This window comes from Palaemon carinicauda, chromosome 9 (assembly GCF_036898095.1).
Source record: "Palaemon carinicauda isolate YSFRI2023 chromosome 9, ASM3689809v2, whole genome shotgun sequence".
NCBI lineage: Eukaryota > Metazoa > Arthropoda > Malacostraca > Decapoda > Palaemonidae > Palaemon > Palaemon carinicauda.
Window position 1 is genome coordinate 60626230 of NC_090733.1, and position 26142 is coordinate 60652371.

A 26142-nucleotide genomic window follows, 5' to 3' on the forward strand; every position below is an offset into this window, starting at 1 on the left:
TAATGTAGAACTCGGAAAGTCTGTGTGATGCAGCATAGCCCAGTGGTGATGTTCAATGATAAGAACATCTGTATTGGCTGATAATAAACTGTTCCTTTTGGTTCCAGATATGGATACTTGTAATGCATGTGGAATCACTCTCGTATACCTCTTCAAGGTCAAGACTAAGATGTGACAAGTAACCAGGCCAATGACTATCATGTTGTTCCATTAGCTATTCAGACAAAAAATTTTGGTGTTTTGTTTTGCTTGATTCTGAGGCTAACTATGTTTACTTATCCAAAGTACTGATCTCGATGGCCCTGACAGTTGCTATTCTCGACCTCTGTCTTTTACTGATCCTTCTATATAGCTTTCAAAGATGAAGTCAGTACATGATGGGCTTTTGCAAGTATTGTAGATAACATTCCACAGCATTATACAAAATTTCAAAGAAAGGATGTTATAATCTTGATCCTAGTATATCTGATGTATATCACATCTGCAATGTGTTGTCATGCTCATAGTCCTACTATGATGGATGGACATAGTGTATGGGAGATAGTGATTTCTCAAGCTCAATTGTAAATGACTGGTTTTGTCATAATACCATCTTCATTTACTTGAGAATTTGTTGGAAGACAGTCATAGCTGAAAACTTCTCTTCCCTTATGTTACATCCTCTAACCCGAGCTATGTCTAGTGTTTTCTGATCAAAATTAACGATCTGGACTGTGTTCTTTTTTGGAGCCTTATTCACACTTTCGATGATTTTATAAATTGTTTGAAGGTTTGTCCTGTGAATAGTATCACAGTTTCTAGGTCTTGATGACAAATTGTTTGGCTGTGGATGTTTCTTACTTCTCTGCACCATGGTCTTTCAAACATAGAAGCTGTGGCCTTAGCTTATTAGACATTCTCTTCTTTGTGGAAATATTTTGTAGCTTTTGTTCTGTCTTCTCTTTCATTTTAAATGGGATTTCCTTGTACAGTAGTATAATATGTTACAATGTTTGTCTTGTTTTTATCTCCTCTCTATCACTTACTTACTTTTTGAATTCATGGTTTACAACCAGCTCAAAGTTAAAGGACTATAACTACTGAGATCTCTCTACATGCTTCTTACTGCCAGCATCTCATGGTATATCCAGCTCCCACTGTGATACCAAGTGTTTCTTTCTGAAACTGTATACAATACCAAAGTTACTCTTCTATGACCTATTGATGGGTTGTTCAATGCACTTTTTAGCACCAACAGTCTTGAACAAACACTTGGATCTCTTAATGACAAACTTCCAAGCCAGATAAGTCCAGTGAACATTTTTATTAATTTCTAAAAGTTTCCCCATGCCCTCCATGTACTCTGAACTCCATAAAAATTAGTTTGTTCTATGAAGTCATGCAAATAGGTGGAGAATGGTATGATCTATGTGGAGATGCAGATGCACTTTCCCTCACAATCTGTTCTTAAGGCCTTTAAGCAGGTATAATTTTTGAATGAAATTGCCCCAAAATATAAATTTCTCAGTTAGTATGTTTTCCCATTTCTGAAGTCTGAAGTTAGTTCATAGTTGGATCCAATAAAAAATGCTTTTGTACATTCATTCAGAATATGCCACACTCAGTCTAGAAGGTATCTACTGCTCCTCCATGCAAGTACTCACTCTATTGTGTATTGTGGCATGCCCTACCATATGCAAGGGGGACAATTCAAGCGTAGGAGTTGTAATTATTTTAATTTCTTAATTAATCACAGGGATAGTAAGTTTTATCATTGTTTAGTTACATTTGCCTTTTAGTATGTGTAAGCTTATTTGTAAATCCCAAGATGTTTTTTAAAAAATGACTGTTACTTTTTATTTCAGATTGTCATAATGTGTTTGCTTTAATTATTAGAAGTAATCAAGAACTTAAAGAAAGGTTATTCACCTTCACACTTACATCTGAAGAAACAAGTAAAGCAGATTTTTTGAGAATGCTGTGCAGAACTGTTGCCAATGTTGTTTGCCGCAATGATGTTGTAAGTATTTAGTTAAATGTCTTTAAAAAACCATCATTAATATCGCTCTCTCTCTCTCTCTCTCTCTCTCTCTCTCTCTCTCTCTCTCTCTCTCTCTCTCTCTCTCTCTCTCTCTCTCTCTCTCACACATATATATATAATGTGTGTGTTTGTGTTCCTCTGATTTCTACAGTTCTTTTTTAAATATTTACTTGGCATTAAAATGTTTATAATGAATCATATTATTGTAAGCATTTCTTAATTTTGATAATTGCAGAATTTACTGTGAAATTGCTTTTAAAGCCTTGTTGTTGCAGTGGGATGCATGCCATATACTGAACAATATTTATAGCCAGATTTTTCAGCTAGTCATGTTACAGATTTATTTGTGTTTTGCAGGAAAATTTTTTAGTGTCTATGGATCCACATCACCTTGATATTGAAACAAGTGATGTAAGTCTTACCAATGCTCTTAGTAAGGCACTCAGGTAAGATCTATCTAAATAGTTTTGAATGTTGTTATAATTTTTTGAGAATGTTTTATCCATCACTGTTATAAGTACAGTACTCCATAGTAATTATTGTTTAACCCCTTCGCCTCGATGACATCGGTATATGTCAAAAGATGCCTGGTAATACAAACTGTGGTGTGGAATAACGTCATCTTCATTATTATTATTATTATTATTATTTTATAAGCTACAAAAGAGTATTATTCAACCCCCCTCTGACACCCCCAGTTGGGAGAAGTGGCATCTTACCACCAACTAGATTACTTGCGATACTACAGTCAATTTTTTTAGCAAGGCAGATTTGCACCGACTCGCAGGGGTGCCCTTTTAGCTCGGAAAATTTCCTAATACCTGATTGGTCGGAAGTATTTTTGTCCAAATACCATCATTGTTTTCAAATGATTACCATTTAATGTGAATCGAAACTTATTTACTAACCTAAATTTCTCCCTCAGATATAGGTTTTATCAGTAAGTAATGTTAACAAATGAATATATTATAAAGTATCTTGATGGTAAATCTAAATTTGATAACAACATCCGCCGAAGTCAATGACAGGAGCATGTTTTCAGATGTACGCTGCATAATTTTGTAACTTTTCACATATTGAGTTTGGCCCATTGTTTAGATGGCTTAGCTAAGCCTTCTCACACGCAAACCTCTAATAGACAATGTGCGATAGATTCGGTCTTCCCTCGATCTCAAACTATGGACACACTGGACTTGTTTAATACAGAAATATCAGCAGCTGAAAACTTTAAAAGGCTAGTAGGTCCTCAAAGTTACCTCCCTTAGCCTTTTCTTGCCAGAGAAGATTTCTGAGCCGACACTCTATTGATGCTGATGTTAATAAACTGGTACCATTAAGTTGCTACTGTGTCAGCTATTCAAACGTGTTCCTGTCTTGACCATTGGTCTGGAACGGTTTCTCGCTTTGTGTAACTGAGAATCTCCTGGACGAATCCACCCTGAAACAATTTGAAGATCTTTCACAGTCTATATATGGTAGAAAAGCCAACGTGAGATTGGAGACCCGTCATATACCTATCCCATTTGAATCTGTCCGTTCTCCAAACAAGATTCAAGTTGTTACTCCAGCTACCAGCTACAGTTCTTAAGGCCATGAGGAAGAACGACTTCCTCCTGACCATAGACCTAAAGGACACTTACTTTCAGGTCCTTGTCATTCCTGCCTTAAGGAAGTACCTACGGTTTCCCTTTTGCGACAGGATCTTTCAATTCAGGGTTTCTATGCTTCAGTCTGTTAACAGCATCAGGCTGTTGAGATACCTGGGTGACTGGTTTCTTCTAGCGAGTCATAATCCCTGCTCATAAAGCACAGGGATTTCCTCCTTGACTTCTACAAAGAGTTGGGGATCTAGCTTAATCTAGGAAAGTCTAGCCTTATCCCTTAACAATCCATCAAGTATCTGGGTATGAACATCGACTCAGTTAAAGCCAGAGTGTTTCCATCTGAAGACAGGGTTCTAAGGTTTGGGAAGCTAGCAGAGACCTCCTGGAAGAGAAATCACTTCCTGGTCACTCATGCCAGAAGCTTCTAGGACATCTCTCATCACTGGAGAAGCTGGTCCCCTTCGGGAGGATGCACCTTCACTCTGTGCAATGGGCTCTGAAGAGCTAGTGGTCTCAGACTTCCAACCACCCTGCAATCCTTTTGTTCCAGCCCAGTAGGTTGTGATATGTTTCCAGTGGTGGTTGAGAGAGGAGAACCTGTTTTTCCCCAAAAATGCCTGCTGTTCTCGGATGCTTCTCGACAATGGTGGGCTGCTCACCTAGGGAAAAAAAAGCAAATCTCAGGTCTATGGCCACAGAAAGACAAGGCCTTTCTCATCAATTTCTTGGAGATAAAAGTGGAACAACTAGCATTACTCCACTTCTCAAGAGACTCAAAGATACCTCCATGGTGCGGATGAGTAACAATTCCACGGTAGTGGCCTATATCTCCAAATAAGGAGGCGCAGCCTCTCTTCTGCTCTCCCAAATATTAGTAGAGATTCACAATTGGGCTCAATTCCATGAGGTATCCCTCTCAGCAAGGTTTATTCCCAAGAAGAGGAACATCATTGCAGACCATCTAAGACTACCAGGAACAACAGTTGATTCCAAATGATCTTTGCTTCCTCTAGTGTCGGTGTATTGCTTTCCAGGTCCGGACTCAGTTGCAGCAATGGAAGATGCCTTCCAGCACCCATGGGACCAGCTGAATTTTCACTCATTCCCACCATTCTGTTTGTTTCCCGATCCAAATGCGAAACAACATCCTGAATACCTCAAATTCATCGACAGAAATCTATCAAGCCAAGTGAAAAATCTGTTGGTGTTGTAGGGGGGATATTGCTCCATTGAAGGCCACTATTCCCCCTCATTGCTAATTTCTGATAGTGTTACTGAGGAACGAGAAGTCCCTTTCAGTCACTGCGGTGAAAAGCTACCAATCGACCTTAAACCAGGTGTCCAAACTGAAAGAGCTTTATCTCTCCTCCTCATGGGAACTTTCTGCTCTCATTAAAAGCTTTGAGCAGACTTATCCCTGCGAGAGCTCAAGCGCCCCTCTTGGGATGTGACAAAGGTCTTCAGGTCCTTAAAGAAAGCCCCCTTTGAAGCCTTACATAGAGCTCTGGATAGAGAGGGATCTTACCCTGAAAACAAGAGAGTCAGCGAACTTCACAGGTTATTCCATCTTTTGTCACTCCCGAGGGTGGAAGGAACTGTGTGTGTGTAGATTGCCTTACCTTGTGTAAGACACGGGCTCTTGCCATTGGGCAGCCCGTAAGAAGGAACTGACTATCTTTTGTTAACAAATTTGTGGCCAAAACTCAGAATCCAGCTGAGAATAACCTCAGATTTGACTTTTTCACTCATTTTATACCTCAGATTTCTAACTTGTTTGGGAACACAGGCTGCTCCATAAAGAAAGTGTCCAAAAATACTACAGTATTCCCCTTTGGCTAAGGGAAACTATCATGAGAGCATATAGATCCTTAGGGGAAGTATTTTTCCTAGCTATACAAACCCAAGTCATTTATTCAAAAATCTTGCCTCAACCACCCCATAAGTCTTTACCAGTAGATAGGGATGTAAGCCATTCAAGCAAAGTATAGAACTTTGCAGTGGCATTTCTTAGCAACTTATGATGTAATCAATCCAAATTTTTTATTGTTAGGTCATAGAAAACATAACTAGTAATAATCATTTAAATGATTCAGGTATGTATAGCTAGGAAAACTACAATTTGTTTTAAGAATTTGTATAATCCAAGTATTTAATTTTTTCATTTAGTTTACACGAATACAGTATTTCTTTCAAGTTTCTAATAGTCCACTAATCTTATGAAGCAAAGGAAGATGTGATCTCCTATAGTCCTGCAAATCCCTAATCTGGCAAGTCTTTGTAACCAATGGAATTGTTTTTATACTTTGAAGTCTTTTCATTGTTGTACCAATAATTTCTATTATCATATTTCCTCTGATTTGTGCAACTTTGCTTTGCTATTACTCCAGTACACTGTTGTCATTTTCTAACCTGCCATGTGATTGGCTTGCTTCCTTCTGCCTTTGCTACCTTCCTTACACATACTATATATTGTTTTGGTACAGAAGGGTGCTGAATTATGCGAGAATTTGGTTGATGAATGGCCCCGCACAAATGGAAAATCGCATATTTCAAAACACATAGCAGGATTAATTCCATAAGGGCCATGGCAAACAGAAACTTGCCTTTTCTAATGTGTGTACAGTGGAACCTTGACATACAAATTTAATTCGTTCCGTTACCATCGTTGTATATCAAAACAGTTGTATCTCAAAGCATTTTTTCCCATTTAAAATAATGTAATATGTATTAATTCGTTCTAACGCTATGAAACCACACCAAAACACAGCTAAATTACATATAATATTCACAATTTATACACAAATAAACGAGTAATAACACATAATGATGAAATAACAGTGTGATGTGATAAATAATGATAAATTTGATAAAATCAATAAAAACAATAAATTCTACTAACCACAACGAAAGATGACGTGAGGCCAGCAGGAGGAGGAGGTAGGGAGGGGTGGCAGGGAACGATTTGTTTTCTTTTTATTTACGTATGTAGACTAATAACTACTTAATAAACAAAAGTGAAATAACATTGCTAAACTAATTTTTACTTCTTTTTTTTAATTACGTAAACACTTACTCATCATCACCTTCAAGTCTGACCTTTTTGGCCTCACTTTCCTGACTTTCATCACTTTCAGGTCTGGGCCTATCATGCCAACTCCTCTGGTTGTCTTTATTTTTTGCGATTTTATTCATCTTCACTTTTCTAGCATTCATTCGTCATTTTTATCTAATTAATCATTCTAAACGCCTTCTTATCCCTCATTCCACGTATTCCCATTCCTGTTTTTCATTCCATCTCGCATTTCCCATATTCATAGATTTCGCTAATTTATTTGATTTAGCTTAGGGAATGTGCTACCGCAAGGTCCAGACAATCTGAACACATGCACGCACGATACCACCTCCCCCTGTCTCATATCTTAGTCATTTTGTTTCGTCCTTGTTTCTCACTGGAATTTTACTTAACTGTATCCAATAATAATGCATTTAATATTCACATTTTAGTATCGTATTTATAATTAAAAACAGCGAATTATAATCTTATGCATTGTTTACATTCAAATCAGCTGATCAACCCTGCCTAGTCCGTTGTCAACCTCAATTTTCGGATCAAATAATTCCCTTATTAATAAGACATGCTACCACCGATGCACGATATTTTATAGTTTTTAGCTCTATGGTGCTTGATTATACAGAGTCAAAAGAGATTTAGCAAAGAAAAAAAGATTTCCTTTATTAGAGAGAGAGAGAGAGAGAATTCATATTTCTCTCTCTCACCAAATATTCTATTTCGTATTGGAAGCATTATTGCCTTTTCGAAATCATTTTCTTGGGTTTTTTCTTATCACTGCCTTTGTCGTTAGCTTTGGGACCCATGGTGAATAATAAAATAGACAAAATAACATGAAAAATAGGCAGAAATACATGGAACTACACAACGAAGTGTTAAGGATGCAGCTTCCGAACGCCATCTATCGGTCGCCTATAGAACTATCACATCCCAAAATTGTATCTCAAATATTTCGTTGTATATCAAATCATATATTTTCGAAAATTTTCTGTTGTATCTCAAAACATTCGTATATTAGGGCAATCGTATGTCAAGGTTCCAGTGTACTATTCTGTGTTTTTTTTCTAATATTAACTTGTTCTGACAAATAGATTAAACATTTGAAATGTTTTAAAATTTTAATAACTTGAAAAAGAGTAAAATTACAACCAGGAAAGGTGTAAATATAACACAACCTAAAATTAGTAGTGATTTTAATGACTAAGTCATATCTGTTTTATAAGACTAGTGAATAGCAAAACTATCACTGTATTGACTAGCTTTTGTTGTATTATTGAAAATTCAAAAGTAACGAAATAAAGGCAATTTTATATCATGCGTTTCCTAACCCCGCCAAAAAGCACACCATCAAAATCGGAAGCCGTTGTTTTGTTTACGTTCATCTTTGATCCTAGCGAAGAAACGAACGCCTTTACACATATATGTTTAGGTTACTTTTTACAGCAACAGCTATCTTATTTCTCTGTACTAAAGAGAAATAATGCTTTGATATACCATCGTTAACACTGCTATTAAAATTATCGAAAGGTTAGAGAAAGATGAATATTGCCAAGAACAAAACCACAATTTTGTTTACATTTTGTCAGCTGGACTCTCAAAGTTAAATTTGATTTCTTTGTCAATATGGAATTTTTCCTTAAATAGGCTATTTATTTTGAAATTATGTTAATGAAATGTAAGGTAAGTATCGTTTGGTAACATTTATTATCAAACACCGTATTTAGGACTACCAATATACTTAAAAAGACAATAGACTGGATACAGTTTGTAGTGCTTTACTAGCAGACTTTGAACAGCTTCCCAGATACCCTGTACAGAAAATTTATTTTTGAACATTAGCGACCGCATAAATGGGGAATCGCATAATTTGGGACCCTACTGTACTGCCTTTCTTTTTTCTTTGCTGCCTAATTTCCCTTTCACATCTGCTACATTGCTGCTACTGTTTTCACTTCAGTATTTTGCTGCCCCACATTATTAATTGGTTCCTAGAGACCCAAGGTAAGTCAATTTTTTATGTAGGTTGCATTTCCGCCCTATAAAGTGACTTGTAACTTCTCTGTACACATACTGGACTCAAAAAAAGTACTTTTAACCTCCTATCATATTATTAAAACCAGATTCTTGAATTCACAATCTACCTTATGAAATACAGTACTGCACAGAATAGTAGTTGATTATTATTGTATGACTTGTCGGATATAATGGCGTAACTTGGATTTTTGTCGCAAACGAAGAGTGACCTTAGATGAAATGCCAAAATATTTTTAAAGATATCTCACCCAACCCGTAGCCCAGTCATTCCCTAACCATAGATTTTGGAGCGGGTTGGGGGTTGGAGCAGCTGATGTTTTGGGCGGCGGAGTCAGTAACTCCTATACCAATAAATATGTGCAAATTAAATTTTGATGGATTATTTAGATATATTTAAGGTTTTTTTTGCAATTTTCATCTTCATACCTGCTATAGGCATGCCCTAGCTGTCACTCTTGTTCTTAAGTGATGACTTGTAGCTAAAATATGGGTAAGGAGAAGCAGACTACTCTTAGAATTTTATAGATATGCAAATGATTTTCATAGGGTTTGATGGATGTTATGTGAACTACATTCAATACAAATTTTCATATTGATATTTTCCATAGAAAAGTCACATTAGCCATTTTTTAATATCCGCGCTGGCCGATTTTCAAGTATTTATGGGCTGGATATTTACCAATTTTCATATTTGTATCTGCCATAGAAAAGCCAAAACAATCGTTTATTTTGGTATGGTTTGAAAGGTAATTTTTGGAGGTTGAGTAAATTGTTCCTAGAAGAATACAGCTGATATTTTTGGCGGCGGGATCAACAACTCCTATACCAATAAATATATTCAAATTAAATTCTATGGGATTATTTATATATATATATATATATATATATATATATATATATATATATATATATATATATATATATATATATATATCTGGGCTCCGACTCGTGCCGCCCAGTGAAATAGCTCCTTTTACATCATTTCTAAGGTAAAAACTGCTATAAATTTACCAGAGAAAAATTTGTATAGGAATGCTAGGTTGAACCCAGCTCGCTCACCTTAATAAGGTGTTGGTATACTACTGGGGCGTGAATTAATCACAACCAGAGGCCTCGCACCATTTAGATATCTCCTGTCAATATCCCCGAACAGCGAGGTGCCGTTCAACATCCTATTACTACTAGCAATCCCACGCCAGTGACGTCACTACTTTTTATAGCACGCGACTTTTTAGCCTTATTTTGCCTTAGTGTGTGAATTTCGCTGGTTTTTTCTGGATTTACCTCAAGATGTCGGACTCCACTGTCACTCCATCTAAGTTAAGTACCAGATCTATGAGTTTTGAGATTTTGGAGGGGGACTTGCCCTTTTTTGTTTGTATTATAACCAGGATGCCTGAAAACTTTAAATCATTCATTCATTATATTATAACAGTTTTATTTTTCACGACCCCGCGTGGGTCTTTCATGGCACCCAGCTCCCTCCTATCTCTTTTTCGTTTCGTTCTTAACGCTTTTCAATGAGTCCTCCATACTGATTGTTTCTCGTTATGAACTTTATGGGTATCCACACGGTTCACACACCGTATTTTTATTTTGATGTCCTGTTATTACGATAACAGTTATTACATATACGTGTGCGTATTATCGGTAGGTTGGCATGCCTGGTCGCCTTCGGGCATTTCTATTCCACTAATATTATTACTTGGATTATTTACGTTCGCACGCCACTGACTTGCTTATCATTTTAACGTCATTCGTTTGCTTGCATTAGCTCGAGGGGCTTTCATGAGTCAGATATTAGATATTAGTTTTCATTTTGTTAGCACTTCACTGACTCTGTGTTATGTTGGTAGCCCTGCCGCAGCGCTGTCAGGCTTGGGTTTTCTCCTGTCTCATGTTCGCTCCCTCGTTTGTTTTACGATTGATGTATAGCTAATTTTATTATTATTATCATCCAGCATGCCTTCCTATCTTATTTTACCATGTGTTATGTATTTTATAGTGTTATTAGTCTTTTTGCGTGATCATATCAATACGTGGGTCTGGCAGGTTGGTATACCTGCTATCGCCCCACTCCTAGCCTCCCTCCCGCCCGATACCCCACCCCAGGGTTACCTCCCTCTCTCTCTCTCCCAATCGAGTTAAGAGTCACTTTATTGCGTTATGTTCCCCTCCCGGGGGCATTCGCTTTCTTTGCAAGGGCGGTTCCCTTTGATTTGTGAGGCTTGCTATTATTATACATTAACACACATTTCTTATTCTTTTGCACTACTCTACCCGGTCGTAGTCTTTTTCTTTCCGTCGCTCGTTTGGCCAACGATTGGCGGGAAGTTTTCTGCTCGGTCCGTGGTACCTTGTCATGTTATATTATTTCTTAAGTTTTGTACGTGCTACTCCCTCTCGGTCCTGCACTTCACGGACCCATTAAAGATCCCTTCCCCCCTCTAGTGTCACGCACCTCACGGACCTCATATAGATATATATATATAAAGATTTTCATTATGGGATCCCCGGAAGTAGCTTTTATACATTACCATCTGGTCGAGTTGTTTAGTTGAGCCTCCGGAGCCAACGTTACTCATTATTACTTGGATTAACTTTATATATTAGTCACATATATATATATTATATACGATCCTAGTTCTCGACCTTGCCTTCCCTCTTTTGATATGATCACGGTTACGGTCTGACTTAATTTTAATTCTTACAATCAAAATAGATCTTTTATTTTGCTATTGATTTATCAAGCACCCCGGGCCCCCCAGGGTCCCCTATTTGCCTTCATTCAAAATACTTAAGGCATATATATGAAAATTTTTTATCATAAATCTGATATATATAGATAATTGAAGCACACTGGGCCCCCGGGCCCTTAATTTGCTTTCATTCAAGATAATTAATATCTATATATATAAAAAAAATTTATCATGATATTAACATATACTGTATAGATATTTAAGCACCGGGGCCTCCGGGCCCCTAATTTGCTTTCCTTTAAGATACTCATGTATCTTTTATCTTGCAGACTGTACGTTGTGCGATGACGGCATGTGCCGCTGTCCTCCAACAACCCTGCGGCCATGATGTGTGTCGTTCGCACGCTCACTGTTCTGTTCAAGTGGATGACCTAGCTGTTTGGCATCCGGACAATTGTGTAGTCTGCTACAAAATGGCCTCCACTCTAACATCTGACTCGGTGAGTGCATTTACATTAATACAGACTTGTGGGGAGTTATAAAATATTTTGATGGTTTATTTTAATCATATTATTATTTTAAGGCCACAGTCCTCTGGACTTCCCGCATGCCTTTTACTTCGTGCCTACGGAGTCCTTGGACTTCTCCACTTTTTCTTTGGCACATTTATTCCTCGCTAATAGTCTGTTCTCTTTCAGAGCACCCAACTTGAAAAGGATACAGCCCAGGCTACCCTCAAGATCTGGATTGGCGGGTTCGCCCGCAACGTGAAGGCCAAACAGCCTTATATCCTCTCTGAGGAATTGTGTTCCCGCCTCTACCCCCATGCTAAAACATCAGCTGCAGTCCCCAAAGAGTTGGCGGACCCTATCATCGAGAACATCGAATCTCTTCTTCTGGCCCCGGACCAAGAAGAGACGGGCGGCACCCTAACTGAGGACGTCGCTACCCTCAACCTCGATGTGGAACCCATGGCTCTGGATGATCCTGACGCAGGTAGGGACGTAGGTGAGTCAGGTGGTTCCCGGGCTAAGATTCCTCTCCCTAGCCCGGCTTTCTCTTCTACCTCCGAACACTCTTCTTTTCAAGGTTTTCAAGGGACAACCGGGACTGATCTCAGTCCCCGGCCTGTTCCCCCCAAGGTGAAGGCTCATCGTAAGCCTTTATATAAGACTCACAAGTCTTCCAAAGACCACAAGCCTTCGAGATCATCATCCTCGAAGGCTAAATCCTCCTCCACCAGAGTCTTTCAAGACCCAATTGCTGTGCTCTCAACCTCTCACGGAATAGCCTCTGTTCTGGCACCTGTTCCCCCCCAGGCGGAATCATTTAACGCGGAGGATTTTTCAGAGAAACTGTTTAACTGTTTGCTCATTTTGAGTCGATGCTATCGTCTCATACGAAGCAATCGCAAGAGAGGATAGCTTCTGTGGAGAGCCTAGTTCAAGGACTCATGCGCTCGGGGCTGCCACCACCACAACAGCAATCCCCCATCCTCGATGCCTCCAAGCTTCCTCCTTTCAATAAGAATAACCCTTGGAGGTTAGCATTGCATGCCCCCTTCTCGGAGGGTATGCTGTCAATCGAAGGTTTTGGTACCCGGCCTCTTACGGATTATGAATTCTACCCGCCGGGTCTTGAATTCCCCTTCCCCGGCTACGCTCGCCTCACGGAAGAGGCTCTGATTCGTTTAGATAAGGTCCCAAAGGAAACTGTTATTTTTCCTAAAGAACAGGCACAGTCTGTCTTGGTCCGCGTGTTCAATGAGTGGGACTGCTTGAACACAATGATTACGGCCTACAAAAGTTCGTATACTATGTTTGTGGCCGACGACCAGACCCCTACCCCATGTGCGACCAAGATCATAGAGTCGGTCTTTCAGGCTATCAAAGACGAGAAGCCTTTACCCCAACTCAGGGAGACCGACTTAATCTCCCTTCTCTTTCCGGGAGACAGTGAATGTTAGCGGAACGCCCCAGCTACCTTTTCGGTAGGTAAGTTGAGCCTGGACTGTGCCTCGACGCAGTTCAGCGAACGGCTTCCCAAACTCCCGGAGTCTCTTATTAAATTGGAATTTTGAGTCGAGGTGCAGATTCGGCAGGTCTCTTAATTCGGTTGCCCTTTCCGAATTGACCATCGCCACTTACAACGAGGAGGACCTCCTTAAGGTCCTCACTAAGTCACTACTGCAAAACTTTATGGCTGACGCCTATGATTTTGCAAACGCCAGGACCCGTTGTCGACGACACGTCCTCTCTGAAGCCACGATTAGGCACGAACCTAATAGGCTCATCAAAGCTCCAGTCTGGGGCCCGGATCTTTTTCCAGAGGATTTAGTTAACTCGGTCCTTAGCGAGGCAGCTAGAGCCAACCAAAACCTCAAGGTTAGGTGGGGCCTGGTTTCAAAGAGGAAATATGAGCTTACTGGTACCCCAATTCGAGGTAGGACGAGATTGAGGCCCTTCCAATCTTCCCAATTCAGGGTTCAACCGGTCTCAGTCCAACCTGCTCCTCAAGGTCCCCAGCCTTCTACCTCAAAGGGTCAACAGCGAGAACAATACGTTCTGGTCCCTCAGTCTCAGATCGCCTCGACTTCCTTCTCCCCCGCCTTTAACCCCACTTACGAGGCTCAGGGCTCTTTCCGTGGCTACTAGCGTCACAGGGGTTCCAGGGGTGCCTTTCGTGGCCGAGGTGGCGGAAGGGGTTACCACCGAGGCAAGTCTTCCCGTGGAAGTAGAGGAGGCAAATCATCCTCCAACCATTGAGAAACCGCAGGTAGGAGGGAGACCGTACATATTTCGAAACCGTTGGAAGTTCAGTGTTTGGGCTTCCAGCATTGTCTCCAAAGGCCTAGGGTGGAGCTGGATACAGGGACCTCCTCCACCGAACAGCTTTTACCAACTACCAACAGAAGAACTACGTTCCTTCACAAAAGATCTGCTACAAAAGAATGCAATCCAAAGCATACGTCGCTTAAGATTTCAAGGACGCTTGTTCAGCAGGCCAAAGAAAGGCTCAGACAAACGAAGAGTAATCCTGGACCTGTCTCGTTTAAATTCCTTCATTCGTTGCGACAAATTCCATATGCATACCGTCTCGCAGGTGCGGACCTTACTTCCCCGTGGGGCCGTCACCACCTCCATCGATCTTACCGATGCCTACTATCACGTTCCAATAGCAAGGCATTTTCGTCCTTTTCTGGGCTTCAAGCTAGGCAAACAAGCCTATGCATTCAAAGTGATGCCATTCGGGCTCAACATAGCACCCAGAATCTTCACCAAACTAGCAGAGACAGTAATTCAAGAGCTTCGAACTCAGGGGATACAGGTAGTGGCCTATCTAGACGATTGGCTAATCTGGTCAGACAATGTCCAGACTTGCCGTATAGCAACGAACAAAGTCCTCACCTTCCTTCGACAACTGGGATCCCAAGTCAACCTCGAGAAATCCCGCCTGGTCCCAGAGACCAAGTTTCAGTGGCTGGGACTAAAATGGGATCTGTGCTCCCATATGCTGTGCCTCCCCAAAGCCAAAAGGAAAGAGATAGCGAGGAATACAAAACAATTTCTCAGGGAAAAGTTGACCTCCAGAAGGAACCAAGAGAGGATCCTAGGTTCCTTACAGTTCGCCTCCGTGACAGACATCGTCCTAAGGTCCAAACTCAAGGACATAAACAAAGTGTGGCGCTCCATAGCAACCGCGAAATGCCGGGACAAACATGCTCGCCTTCCCCCAATCCTGAGAAAAAGTCTGCAGCCTTGGACGAAGATGAAGAATCTTTCCAAGTCGGTTCCCTTACAACATCCGGTCCCGGGACTCGTCGTTCACGCAGACGCCTCCTTAACAGGGTGGGGAGGTTACTCCCAACACAAGAAAGTCCAAGGGTTATGGTCACCGGTCTTCCAACAAATGCACATCAACGTCCTAGAGGCCATGGCAGTCTTCCTCACTTTAAAACGTCTCAATCCAGCCAGGAATCTCCATATCAGACTGGTTCTCGACAGTGCAGTCATAGTACACTGCCTCAACAGAGGAGGCTCCAGATCAGCCCCAATAAACCACATCATGTTGAAGATTTTCTCAATGGCGGCAATGCACAAGTGGCACCTGTCAGCAGTCCATCTAGCAGGAGTCCGGAATGTGGTAGCGGACTCACTTTCCCGGACGACTCCGCTGGAGTCGGAATGGTCACTAGACAATCGATCTTTCCAGTGGATACTATCTCAATTCCCGGGTCTCCAGGTGGATCTGTTTGCGACGGAATCCAATCGCAAACTAGATTGTTACGTAGCCCCCAACCTGGACCCTCAGGCTTATACCATGGACTCTATGATTCTAGATTGGAATACCTGGAAGACGATTTATCTGTTTCCTCCGGTGAATCTCCTGCTGAAAGTTCTGCACAAACTCAGATCTTTCAAAGGTCGAGTGGCTCTCGTAGCCCCCAACTGGCCCAAAAGCAATTGGTTCCCCTTGTTGCTAGAACTAGGTCTCCGCCCCCGGCGGATTCCCAATCCGGTGCTAACACAGACAGTACAAACTCGCAATGTGTTCGCTTCCTCAAGGATTCTGAATGCCCTAGCTTTATGGATTTCATGAAGTTCGCAGCCCAACGAGGTGCAAACATCGATCCTTTGAATACTATTTTCCTGGAATCTGACAAAAGGGAATCTACTCTCCGTCAATATGACTCAGCTGTCAAGAAATTAGCTAAGTTCTTGAAAGATTCCCAAGTTGAGAAAATGACGATGAACCTAACTGTGACATTCTTCAGAACTCTCTTCGAATCAGGCCTGGCAGCCAATACAATTACTACAATCAAGTCAGCCTTGAAAAAGATCTTCCATATTGGTTTTGACATTGATCTAACGGATTCATATTTCTCATCCATTCCGAGAGCTTGTGCCAGACTAAATCCTTCAACTCGCCCTAGCGCAGTTTCCTGGTTTTTTGAATGATGTTCTTAAGCTAGCCTCTGACACCCCAAATGAATCCTGTAACTATATGGCATTATTAAGAGTCACTTTTTCTTTTGAGCCTCGCCTCTGGCTCCAGAATCTTAGAATTGTCAGCCTTATCTAGAGACCCAGGTCATATAGAGTTTCTCTCTTCGGGTGAGGTCCTTCTCTCCCCTAACAAAGTTTTCCTGGCTATAAATGAGGACCCCCAAAACAGGTGGTCTCCCTGGAAGATTGTTCCACTTCCTCGGGATCCATCCCTGTGTCTAGTTACCACCCTGAAATCCTACTTAAGTAGAACTTCCATTACAACCACAGGGCCCTTATTTATTAGAGAACACGGAGGAACTATTACCCTTAAGGGAATCAGGCAACAAATTCTTTATTTTATTAAACAAGCTAATCCTGAATCATTCTCACATGTCCATGATATTCGAGCTGTGGCTACTTCAATTAATTTTTTCCACCATATGAAATTTGATGAGCTCTCAAAATATACGGGTTGGAAGTCCCCTAAAGTTTTCAAGCACCACTACCTAAAACCCTTAGAAGCTCTTAGATTTGCCACAGTAGCTGCAGGGAATATAGTTCCTCCTGAAGGTGTACCGAGTCCTAATCACAACCTCTTGCTCTGTCCTCTTTCCCTCCTGCCTGGCTTACCTGTTGTTCCTACCTGTTTTGTTTACCATACACCCTTATGGTGTATTATTTTATTATTCAATTGATCAATTTCACGAATTGTTTTTATTTCACTTTTTCTTGAAATCCCCGAGCTGATTTTATTTTATGTTAATTCTTTGTTATGGATTTACTTTTGCTTGGTTCTCTCTATCATCCCCTGATGGGATTTTGTACCATGCTCATATTCATATCTATGATTGAATTTTCACCTTTGCATTTTTTATTACCAAGCTGGATTACCACTATTCATATCTGTTGAATTTTACCTACGGGTTTCATTATTGATAGTTTACCATGTCTATTTATCACTGTCATATACATGTTGATCTATTTTTACGTGTTTCCACATCCCTCTTTTTTTATATTAAAACTCATCAGCTATGTTATTTTTGTGTTATTCCCTTCAGGTAGTTAGCCATATTGGGTCCCCATTCTCTGGTACAATTTCACTGGGCGGCACGGGTCGGAGCCCAGAAAAGGGATTTTGACGTAGGAAAAATCTATTTCTGGGTGAGAGACCCGTGCTGCCCAGTGAACCCACCCGTCCCTCCCTAATTGGGCCCCAATCTGGGGTGCTATGAGGAGTGACGTCACTGGCGTGGGATTGCTAGTAGTAGTAGGATGTTGAACGGCACCTCGCTGTTCGGGGATATTGACAGGAGATATCTAAATGGTGCGAGGCCTCTGGTTGTGATTAATTCACGCCCCAGTAGTATACCGACACCTTATTAAGGTGAGCGAGCTGGGTTCAACCTAGCATTCCTATACAAATTTTTCTCTGGTAAATTTATAGCAGTTTTTACCTTAGAAATGATGTAAAAGGAGCTATTTCACTGGGCGGCACGGGTCTCTCGCCCAGAAATCGATTTTTCCTACGTCAAAATCCCATATATATATATATATATATATATATATATATATATATATATAAGCTTTGTTTCTGTCAATTTCCATGTTCATACCTCCTATAAGCATGCCATGGCTGTCGCTTTTGTTGCTAGGTAACGATTTTTAGCTAAAAACTGTGAGGAGCCGTAAGCTACTACTAGAGTTTTACAGATATGCAAATGATTTTCTCTTGGTTTGATGGGTGTCATGTGAACTAAATTCATACCAATTTACGTATTTATACCATAGAAAAGTCACAGTAGCGATTTTTCGATATTCATGGGAGCCCGCTTTTCGGCGGAGCCGTAAATTGCTCGTAGAATACTCCACATAAGGCTAAATTTTCAGGGATTTATGGAATGGAAATTTTCTTTGTCCGTACCAATTTTCATGTGGATATCTGCCATAGAAAAGCCAAAGCAAACATTTATTTCAGTATTGGTTGAATGGTTATTTTTGGCGGTGGAGTAAATTTTTCCTAGAATAATTCACGTATCCAAAGGAAAATTTAAAGATTGATGGGAAACATAGTTTCTCTGCTCATGCCATATTTCATGGTAATATCTACAATTGAAAAGACACTGCTATCATATAGCCTTCTTAAATCTGATGTAAAATGAAGCACTGCGTGATAGTGAGCGACATCAATGATGGACAATGCCAATCTCAAACAATATCCATCCCAAGTTCAGCTAGTATTTATGTGTTTGATGTTTAAGGATGAGCTATGTAAGGTCAGAACTGCTCATAGGAATCTCCAGCTTTGTTAATGAGTAGCTTGTTTCCAGCTCAAAAGTCATTTTCTAAGGCATTAATAGAAGATTTTAGGAAACTGCTACCATGGCGTGCTCTCAAGTGTAAGTGGTTACTAAATCTATACTATAGTCGAGATAGAATACCATCATTAAGAACATATATCTGTTTATCTATTATAAAAAAAAGATATTACACTCCCAAATTCTGTCTTCACAGGTTTGCCACTCGAACAGGAAGAAAAGTCAGTCGAGCCTTTAGTTTTAATAAATCTCCAAGTAAATTGAAAAGAGCAGTTTCAACAGTTATGAGCCCTTTTGGGAACATGTCACAGACTTCATCAATGAGAGGGGCCACAAGTGTCAATAACCTTGCAGTAAGTACATAAATTGTTTTTAGTTATTTAATGTTTTTGCTTAAATAGTTGTTGTTTTATTGTGCTTATTTAATATCTACATACAGTATCTGGAAGGAAATGGATGTAAGTAATGAAAATTGTATAAAATTTATTTCTAATCATTTTGATTTATAATTGCATGTAAACTTGCTATTTTAAGTTATGTCCAATCACAGTGTAAAGTGATGCATGAATTACTAAAATGATTGACCTGTTTCATACAACATTTTAACCCTATATATAACTTGACTATGCATCATCCAAAATCTAACACAGTGGTTCATGTTCATGATCTACCTTTTTTGCCAACCTAGCATACCAAATCATGAGTGATTGCTTCAGAGTTGCCCCAGAACAAGAATCATAGCATGAATACTAACTTCATAGATCCAGTCCAAAGTAAAATTACGGTTATTACAGTGCTGACTTTGAGGTGGGAATTGCAAAGGACAAACAGCAAAGTGTTTTTAAGGAGTGCAACTGAGCCTCATTAAAACGTTATTTTTGGGTTACAGTATTCCCTCACCATATTGTGTGTTATGTTTTGCGGCCTCATTGAATTGACATTGTGGGTTTTTAAAGTATATTTATATGTGTTTTTAAACTCATATTTTCTTCTAAATCATGCAAACCCCTTCATATTTTCTTCTAAATCATGCAAACCCCTTAGATACGAAAAAGTGTAAATTTTGATAGAAACAGGGAGTTGCTACTAACCGCCTTGTCTGTACTCACTTGAGATCTTTCACGGCACATTATCGGCTGACAGGTAGGAATCAACTAATAACAACATGGAGATTTGTATCCTGGGAACTGATTGGCTATGGAGCCCAGCATTACCTCACAGTATCTCATCTTGCAGCTTCATCCAAATGCGCATCTGTTGTGTTTACGTCGCATTACAGTGAAATGTTTTTGTGTTCCGTGAAGTTTTCGTGTGGTCTTACTTTTGTTTCAAACCTTACGATAACAATCAACACCCTTCTTTTAAGGCCTGTGGTAGTGAGCTCAAGTAGCAAAGGAAGATGCTGACCATAGTTGAGAAGGTGAAACTTCTCAACACATTGAAAGAAAGAAGTTTCATGGCAGTCAGAAGTCATTAGAACATAGAGTCAATCATTCGCTACATAGAGAGAGAGAGAGAGAGAGAGAAAGAGAGAGAGAGAGAGAGAGAGAGAGAGAGAGAGAGAAAACTGCTTGTGCACCTATTATTTTTTTATTTGCTAAGCTAATGAGAGAGAGAGAGAGAGAGAGAAAGAGAGAGAGAGAGAGAGAGAGAGAACTGCTTGTGCACTTATTATTTTTTTATTTGCCAAGCTAATAAGTTGGAAAAGAAGGATGGTGTAAGCCTAGGGGCCCCAGCAGGAAAAGAGCCCATTGAGGAAAGGGAACGTGGAAAAATAAAATATTTTAAGAACAGCAACACCTAAACAAATATTTCCTATATAAGCTATAAAAACTTAAACCAAACAAGAGGAAGAGAAGTTAGATAGAATAGTGTGCCCGAGTGTACCCTCAACCAAGAGAACTCAAACCCAAGACAGTGGAAGACCATGGCACATAGGCTATGGTACTACCCAAGGCTAGAGAACAATGGTTTGATTTTTGAGTGTCGTTCTACTAGAAGAGCTGCTTACCATAGCTAAAAAGTCTCTTTTACCCTTACCAAGAGGAAAGTAGCCACTGAACAATTACGGTGCAGTAGTTAACCCTTTGAGCCTTACTTGTGGCTGTGGAAGGTTACATCCTCCAATGAGTCTTCAACTGCGATGAAACTGACCTGTTTTTGGAAAAAGATGCCTCGAAGGACATTCAACACGGCAGAAGTAAAGAAACTGCCAGGCCATAAACCCATGAAAGATGGATTGACTCTCCTTGTATGCTTATGCTAGCAGTGGCTACAAGATCAAGCCACTGCTGGTGTATCACTCTGAAAACCCATGGGCTTTCAAGACTCACAAGATATTGAAAGAAAAGCTTCAAGTGGTGGGGCAAGTAAATGGGTTACGAGGCATTTCTTCACAGAATAGGCAAATCTGGCCTTTGATCCAGCAGTCAAGAAGTATTTAATGGAGAAAAACCTGCCATTGAAATGTCTTATTTTAAACACAGCCCCTGGGCTCCCTCCAGGCCTGGAAGATGACATTCTTGATGATATCAAGTTTATTAAGGCCCTCTATATCCCACCCAACACCACCCCACTCCTCAAGCCCATGTACCAAGAGCTCATATCAAATTTCAAGAAGCTGTACACCAAGCATTTGTTCAAAAAAAGGCTTTGATGTCACAGATAACACCAACCTCACCCTTCTCGAATTTTGGTAGGACCAGTTTAACATTATGAATGGTTTAAAAATTATTGATGGAGCATGGCAGGGTGTAACGTGAAGAACCTTAGAGTCAGCTTGGAAGATATTGTGGCCTGATTCTGTATCTGAAAGGGAATTCGAAAGGTTCGATACGCAGCCTGACCCCATAAAGTCAATAGGGCTAGAGATAGATGAAGTAGATGGGAATGACAGTATCGAGGAGCATCAAGAAGAGCTCTCGCTGAGGAGTTTATCAAGCTCCAGACAATGCAAGAGCTCGGGAGCGAGGAGGAGGTGGAACCGATTGAACTTTTTCCTTCGAGGGAGATTAAGGAAATGTTGCCTAAGGGGCAGAATGTTGCTGATTTTGTTGAAAAGAGACTCCTGATAAATCGTCTATTTGTCGTGCTTCACCTCTTTTTAACCACACTTGCCTAACTCGTTTCCACAACATTTTGAAAGGGAGACGGAAGTAAAGCTTCTTGGATTGTTTTTTTTTCAAAAGGCCTGCAGAGTGTGAAAGTGAAAGCGAGGCAAAGAAAGCTAAGACAAGTGAAGAACAGTAAAATCAAATAAAAAAGTAGATAAGAGTAAAAACTAAAAGAAAATCAGTAAGCTAAGTTAAGTTACCGTATTGCCTGTGTCATAAGACGCACCCTTTTTACTGAAAAATACCCCCACAAAATCACCCTGTGTCTTAACACTAAGATGGAGTTTTACATGGGATTTTGAGAGATAAACACCCCAGTAAGAACATACAAACACTTGCACTTACCAGAAAAAAAAATAAGCCTACAATTATCATTCATATGTAATAAATAAATGCTCTTTCTTTAATTAATGAAGGTAAAAAGGTATTTATTTTGGGAGCCGGCAAATTCACCGACAACAATTCACCGACAACAATTCACCGACATACACAATTCATCGAATATACATTTCACCGAAACCCAGGTAATCCTTCAATTATTATATTGGGAAAAGAAAAAGTTAATGATTATTTTGTGATTTTTATTGAAATAAAAGTGTTATCAAGAATAGCTAAGTACAATGAAAGTGTAAAAATGTTTATTAAAAAAAACAATAAGTGAAAGTACAATAAAGTGCAATAAAAGTGTCAAATTATTCATTAAAATCAAAAAGAAAGATTATGAGCTTCTGCTCTCAAATAATCAATAATATTCGTATAAGAATGATGATTATCAACAATCTTCTTTAACCGTTCAGAAGAACAGCGATACTTCTTTCTTTGTGGTTGACACGAGTTACCAGCCGAATATTGGTTGATTTTTACATCGTTAAAGTTTTGCTCTTTTTTCAGAATTTCCCAAAATTTCCATATATTAGGATGGTGTCCAGCTACCTGAGTTTCAAATGCTCTATGCCACCCCTCAAGTGCATTATTTGTTTTTGGGACAGAATTTAAAACGTCTTCATAAACATTCCACATCATAAGTTCATATCTTGGCGGTCTACGGCGATTTCTTCTATCAGGGCGGCCTATCCACGTATCTTCAAAATAATCCACAACATTTTGTAATACAATTGTTAGCAAAAAGCTAATAAGTTTGTTACATTTTCTTCGGTGTCTTATGTTAATTTGTGGTTAACGGAAATATTCTTACTTATGATAATACAAGGTTTACACTTTTCTAACTTTTCCCTTTTTTCTCTCGGGTTTCGGTGAAATGTATATTCGATGAATTGAGTATGTCGGTGAATTGTTGTCGGTGAATTGTTGTCGATGAATTTGCCTAGACCCATTTATTTTGGTTTTTGGGAACATTGATTACTCGCCAAGATGCCAACTCCATCTACACGCAAACATACCAACTAATGTTTATTATCCGAGCAGGATTCACTAGGATGCATTAGCTGTTTATGCAATACTTATCTATTTTTTCATATTTGGTCGATATTTTGTTATAAAGTATTATTTTAATGACTTTGTTGCATAGATTCTGAATTAATACAGATAGTTGTTGCTGAACAGAACCTTGGAAAAAAAATTTAGTTAGTTTGTTAGTTAGCTAGCTAGTTAGTTGGTCAGTTTTTAGTTAAGTCGATTATGAAAAATAATACAGTCAAACCTCTAGCTACAAAAGAATCGGCTTACAAAATTTTCACTTCACGAAAGGAGATGGGAAGAATTTTACGACTTGGATCACGAAAAATGTTTCGGACAACGTAAGGCGGTATGGAGCAGGAGCCTGACCGTATCCGAGACGGATTTTAAAATTCGCACGTCACCACCCCGTACACTTGCTACCATCCTCCTACGTTCCCATTCGTTATCTCCTTACTCAGATGCTAGTTACCACAATGAGATCCTGCTCACCTATTGGTCGGCATCTACTGTACTGTATCCCATCGTGCATCTACGCATCGGCGTTCCTATGTCTTCTCGTTCCGGCAACGGTATCGTACGCATTGACTTAGTGTTTGTGGTTTTGCTTTTGTAACAATTTTACCGTACATACTGTTCTCTCTCTCTCTCTCTCTCTCTCTCTCTCTCTCTCTCTCTCTCTCTCTCTCTCTCTCTCTCTCTCTCTCAAGTTGTATTATAACACCAGCAGTTACCGATTTTCTCAGTTTCTCTCGTGTGAAAGCAGTGGCAGTTGTTGTTAACCAAGTTAGCAATGCAAAGTGCCAATGAAAACTTGCTGTTAGTTCCAGTGAAAAGACAGGGAACACTAGCCTACTTGATTGTAGTGAGGATGACCATGACAATAACAGGCCTTTACCTAATTGTTCAACTTGAAATTTGTGATAATATAAAGAGTAATAGTTACAAGTACGGGCAGTGAAAACACAGAATTATAGTAATATTGTACCAGTGTGCTTTATGAGTTGGACAAATTTTGAACAAATGGTTATTTTCAAACTGAAACCTAAGCCTAAATTAAAATTTTCATCTGGCATTTTTGACAACTGTACTCCCATAAAAAAGTCTGGATGAATGATGATGCAAAATTGTTTGAGTGTGGTGTGGAATTGGAATTTAAAAGAAATTTTTTGTTTGGTTGGGATATTAGTACTGTACTGTTATACTTGGCAGTTTGGTTTCTGTATAGTAGCCAACAGACATCTGCCTAGATAAATAATATAAAGATAATCGAATAGTAGAGTAGAACATTGGATGGTGCATGGATAAAGAAAAACTTACACAAAAGACAGACCTATTCTTTCAGACTTCTTGAAAGTTCTGTGAGAGATTGCAATATGATCTTGGAGAAAATAATCTCAATTTACTGCTCTTGCTTTATATCCTTTTACTTTACCTCTATTCTTGCTGTCTATCCATCATTTAGCTTTTCTAACCTTTATTCATAATGGAGTGTAACTTTACTTTTACATTGAATGGGCTCACATGCCCTTGTTAGGAGTTAGATAGGCCATATGCATGAATCAGCAGGGACGTAGAAATGTTTTTTAGGGGTTGGGGTGCGGGCTAAAGTTTGAAAAGGCACTAAAGGGGGGGGAACACACACGCCCGATTTCTCTCTCTCTCTCTCTCTCTCTCTCTCTCTCTCTCTCTCTCTCTCTCTCTCTCTCTCTGTGTGTGTGTGTGTGTGTGTGTGCGTGTGTCTTTGCTTTACCCCTTACAAACACCTTAATATTAATACATAATCATCACAGGGCGATGTTGAAACCCGAGTAACAGAGAGCCGACTTTATAAACATTTGAATGAAGATCCACTTTCACCGGCATTTTCTTATTCACTTTCCATTCTGTACAAAATCTCTTATTTACAAATTTGAAAAATATGCCTTTATTCTCAACAAGGAAGGGAACATGTCTCAAATGAAACCAAAGTGGCACGATGTGTATGGTTAAAGTTACCACCAAGAGAAGAATGAAAAATCTAAATGGTATCTGAGAAGGGTGGGTGTTTACACATTCATTCTACATACCAGCCCTTTTTTCCAGTAAAGACCAAAGATTTTACATTGCAGAGGCAATTTATTTTTGCCAAAGCCATTTACAGTATTTTGTAATGAATAGCACATGAATTCCCATCAAGTATTGATATAATTGTACTAGTGTGAAAATTTAAGTTTGTTCCTATAGTTTTCTGTAAATATATTGGATACAGGTGCTCTAATAATTGAACATATACAATAGAAATTCATGTTCATTTAAAAGTTTTACACATATATTACTCTGTTTTAATGCTTCTTTGAAGTATAATTTCACAAACTTTTTATGCCACTAGGGTGTTCTTTGTTGGGTAATGACTTAGATCTTGACCACTCATAGTACTGTATACTATCTTTTATCTGTTTAATTTTTTTATCTTCATATCTGACACCATCAACATACATTGCTTCTATTACACACCAGTCTAATTATTTAATAAAGAAAAATATTCCCCTTAACATTTTTGTTTTAAAATGTTTGTTCTTGGTTGTGACTATGCATGGGAAATCTGTTAAACTTTGTTTGGTGGGTTATTAAGCTAACCAAAGTACTGTACTAGAAGCCCTTTTTTTAACTTTTATTGCAAAGCACAGGTTTGTTCCTAGATATTTGATGCATGGCTAATTAGAGTGGCATCACAGAGCTTGCATGAACTAACATATGGCTCTCTTTTGTTGCAGGATCTCTCTCTATCAGGAACTCCTCCCACTGGGGGTTTTGCTCAACCCATGACTACCCCCACCCCGCGCAGACGACCTCTGAAACACGTATGATAATGCTCGTTGTGTGGGGCATGGCTGGGTAGCA

The 26142-nt window shown here is 39.5% G+C and overlaps 1 protein-coding gene across 1 annotated transcript in view; it reads left to right on the top strand.

Annotated features, from left to right (window-relative positions):
* Positions 1-26142, top strand: part of pbl (epithelial cell transforming 2 pebble) — a 501682-nt gene that overhangs the window by 471417 nt on the left and 4123 nt on the right. The window contains exons 15-18 of the mRNA XM_068379544.1: positions 1845-1999; positions 2378-2466; positions 18927-19083; positions 26016-26102. Coding sequence (XP_068235645.1) covers positions 1845-1999; positions 2378-2466; positions 18927-19083; positions 26016-26102 — 488 coding nt within the window. The remainder of the gene's footprint in view (positions 1-1844; positions 2000-2377; positions 2467-18926; positions 19084-26015; positions 26103-26142) is intronic.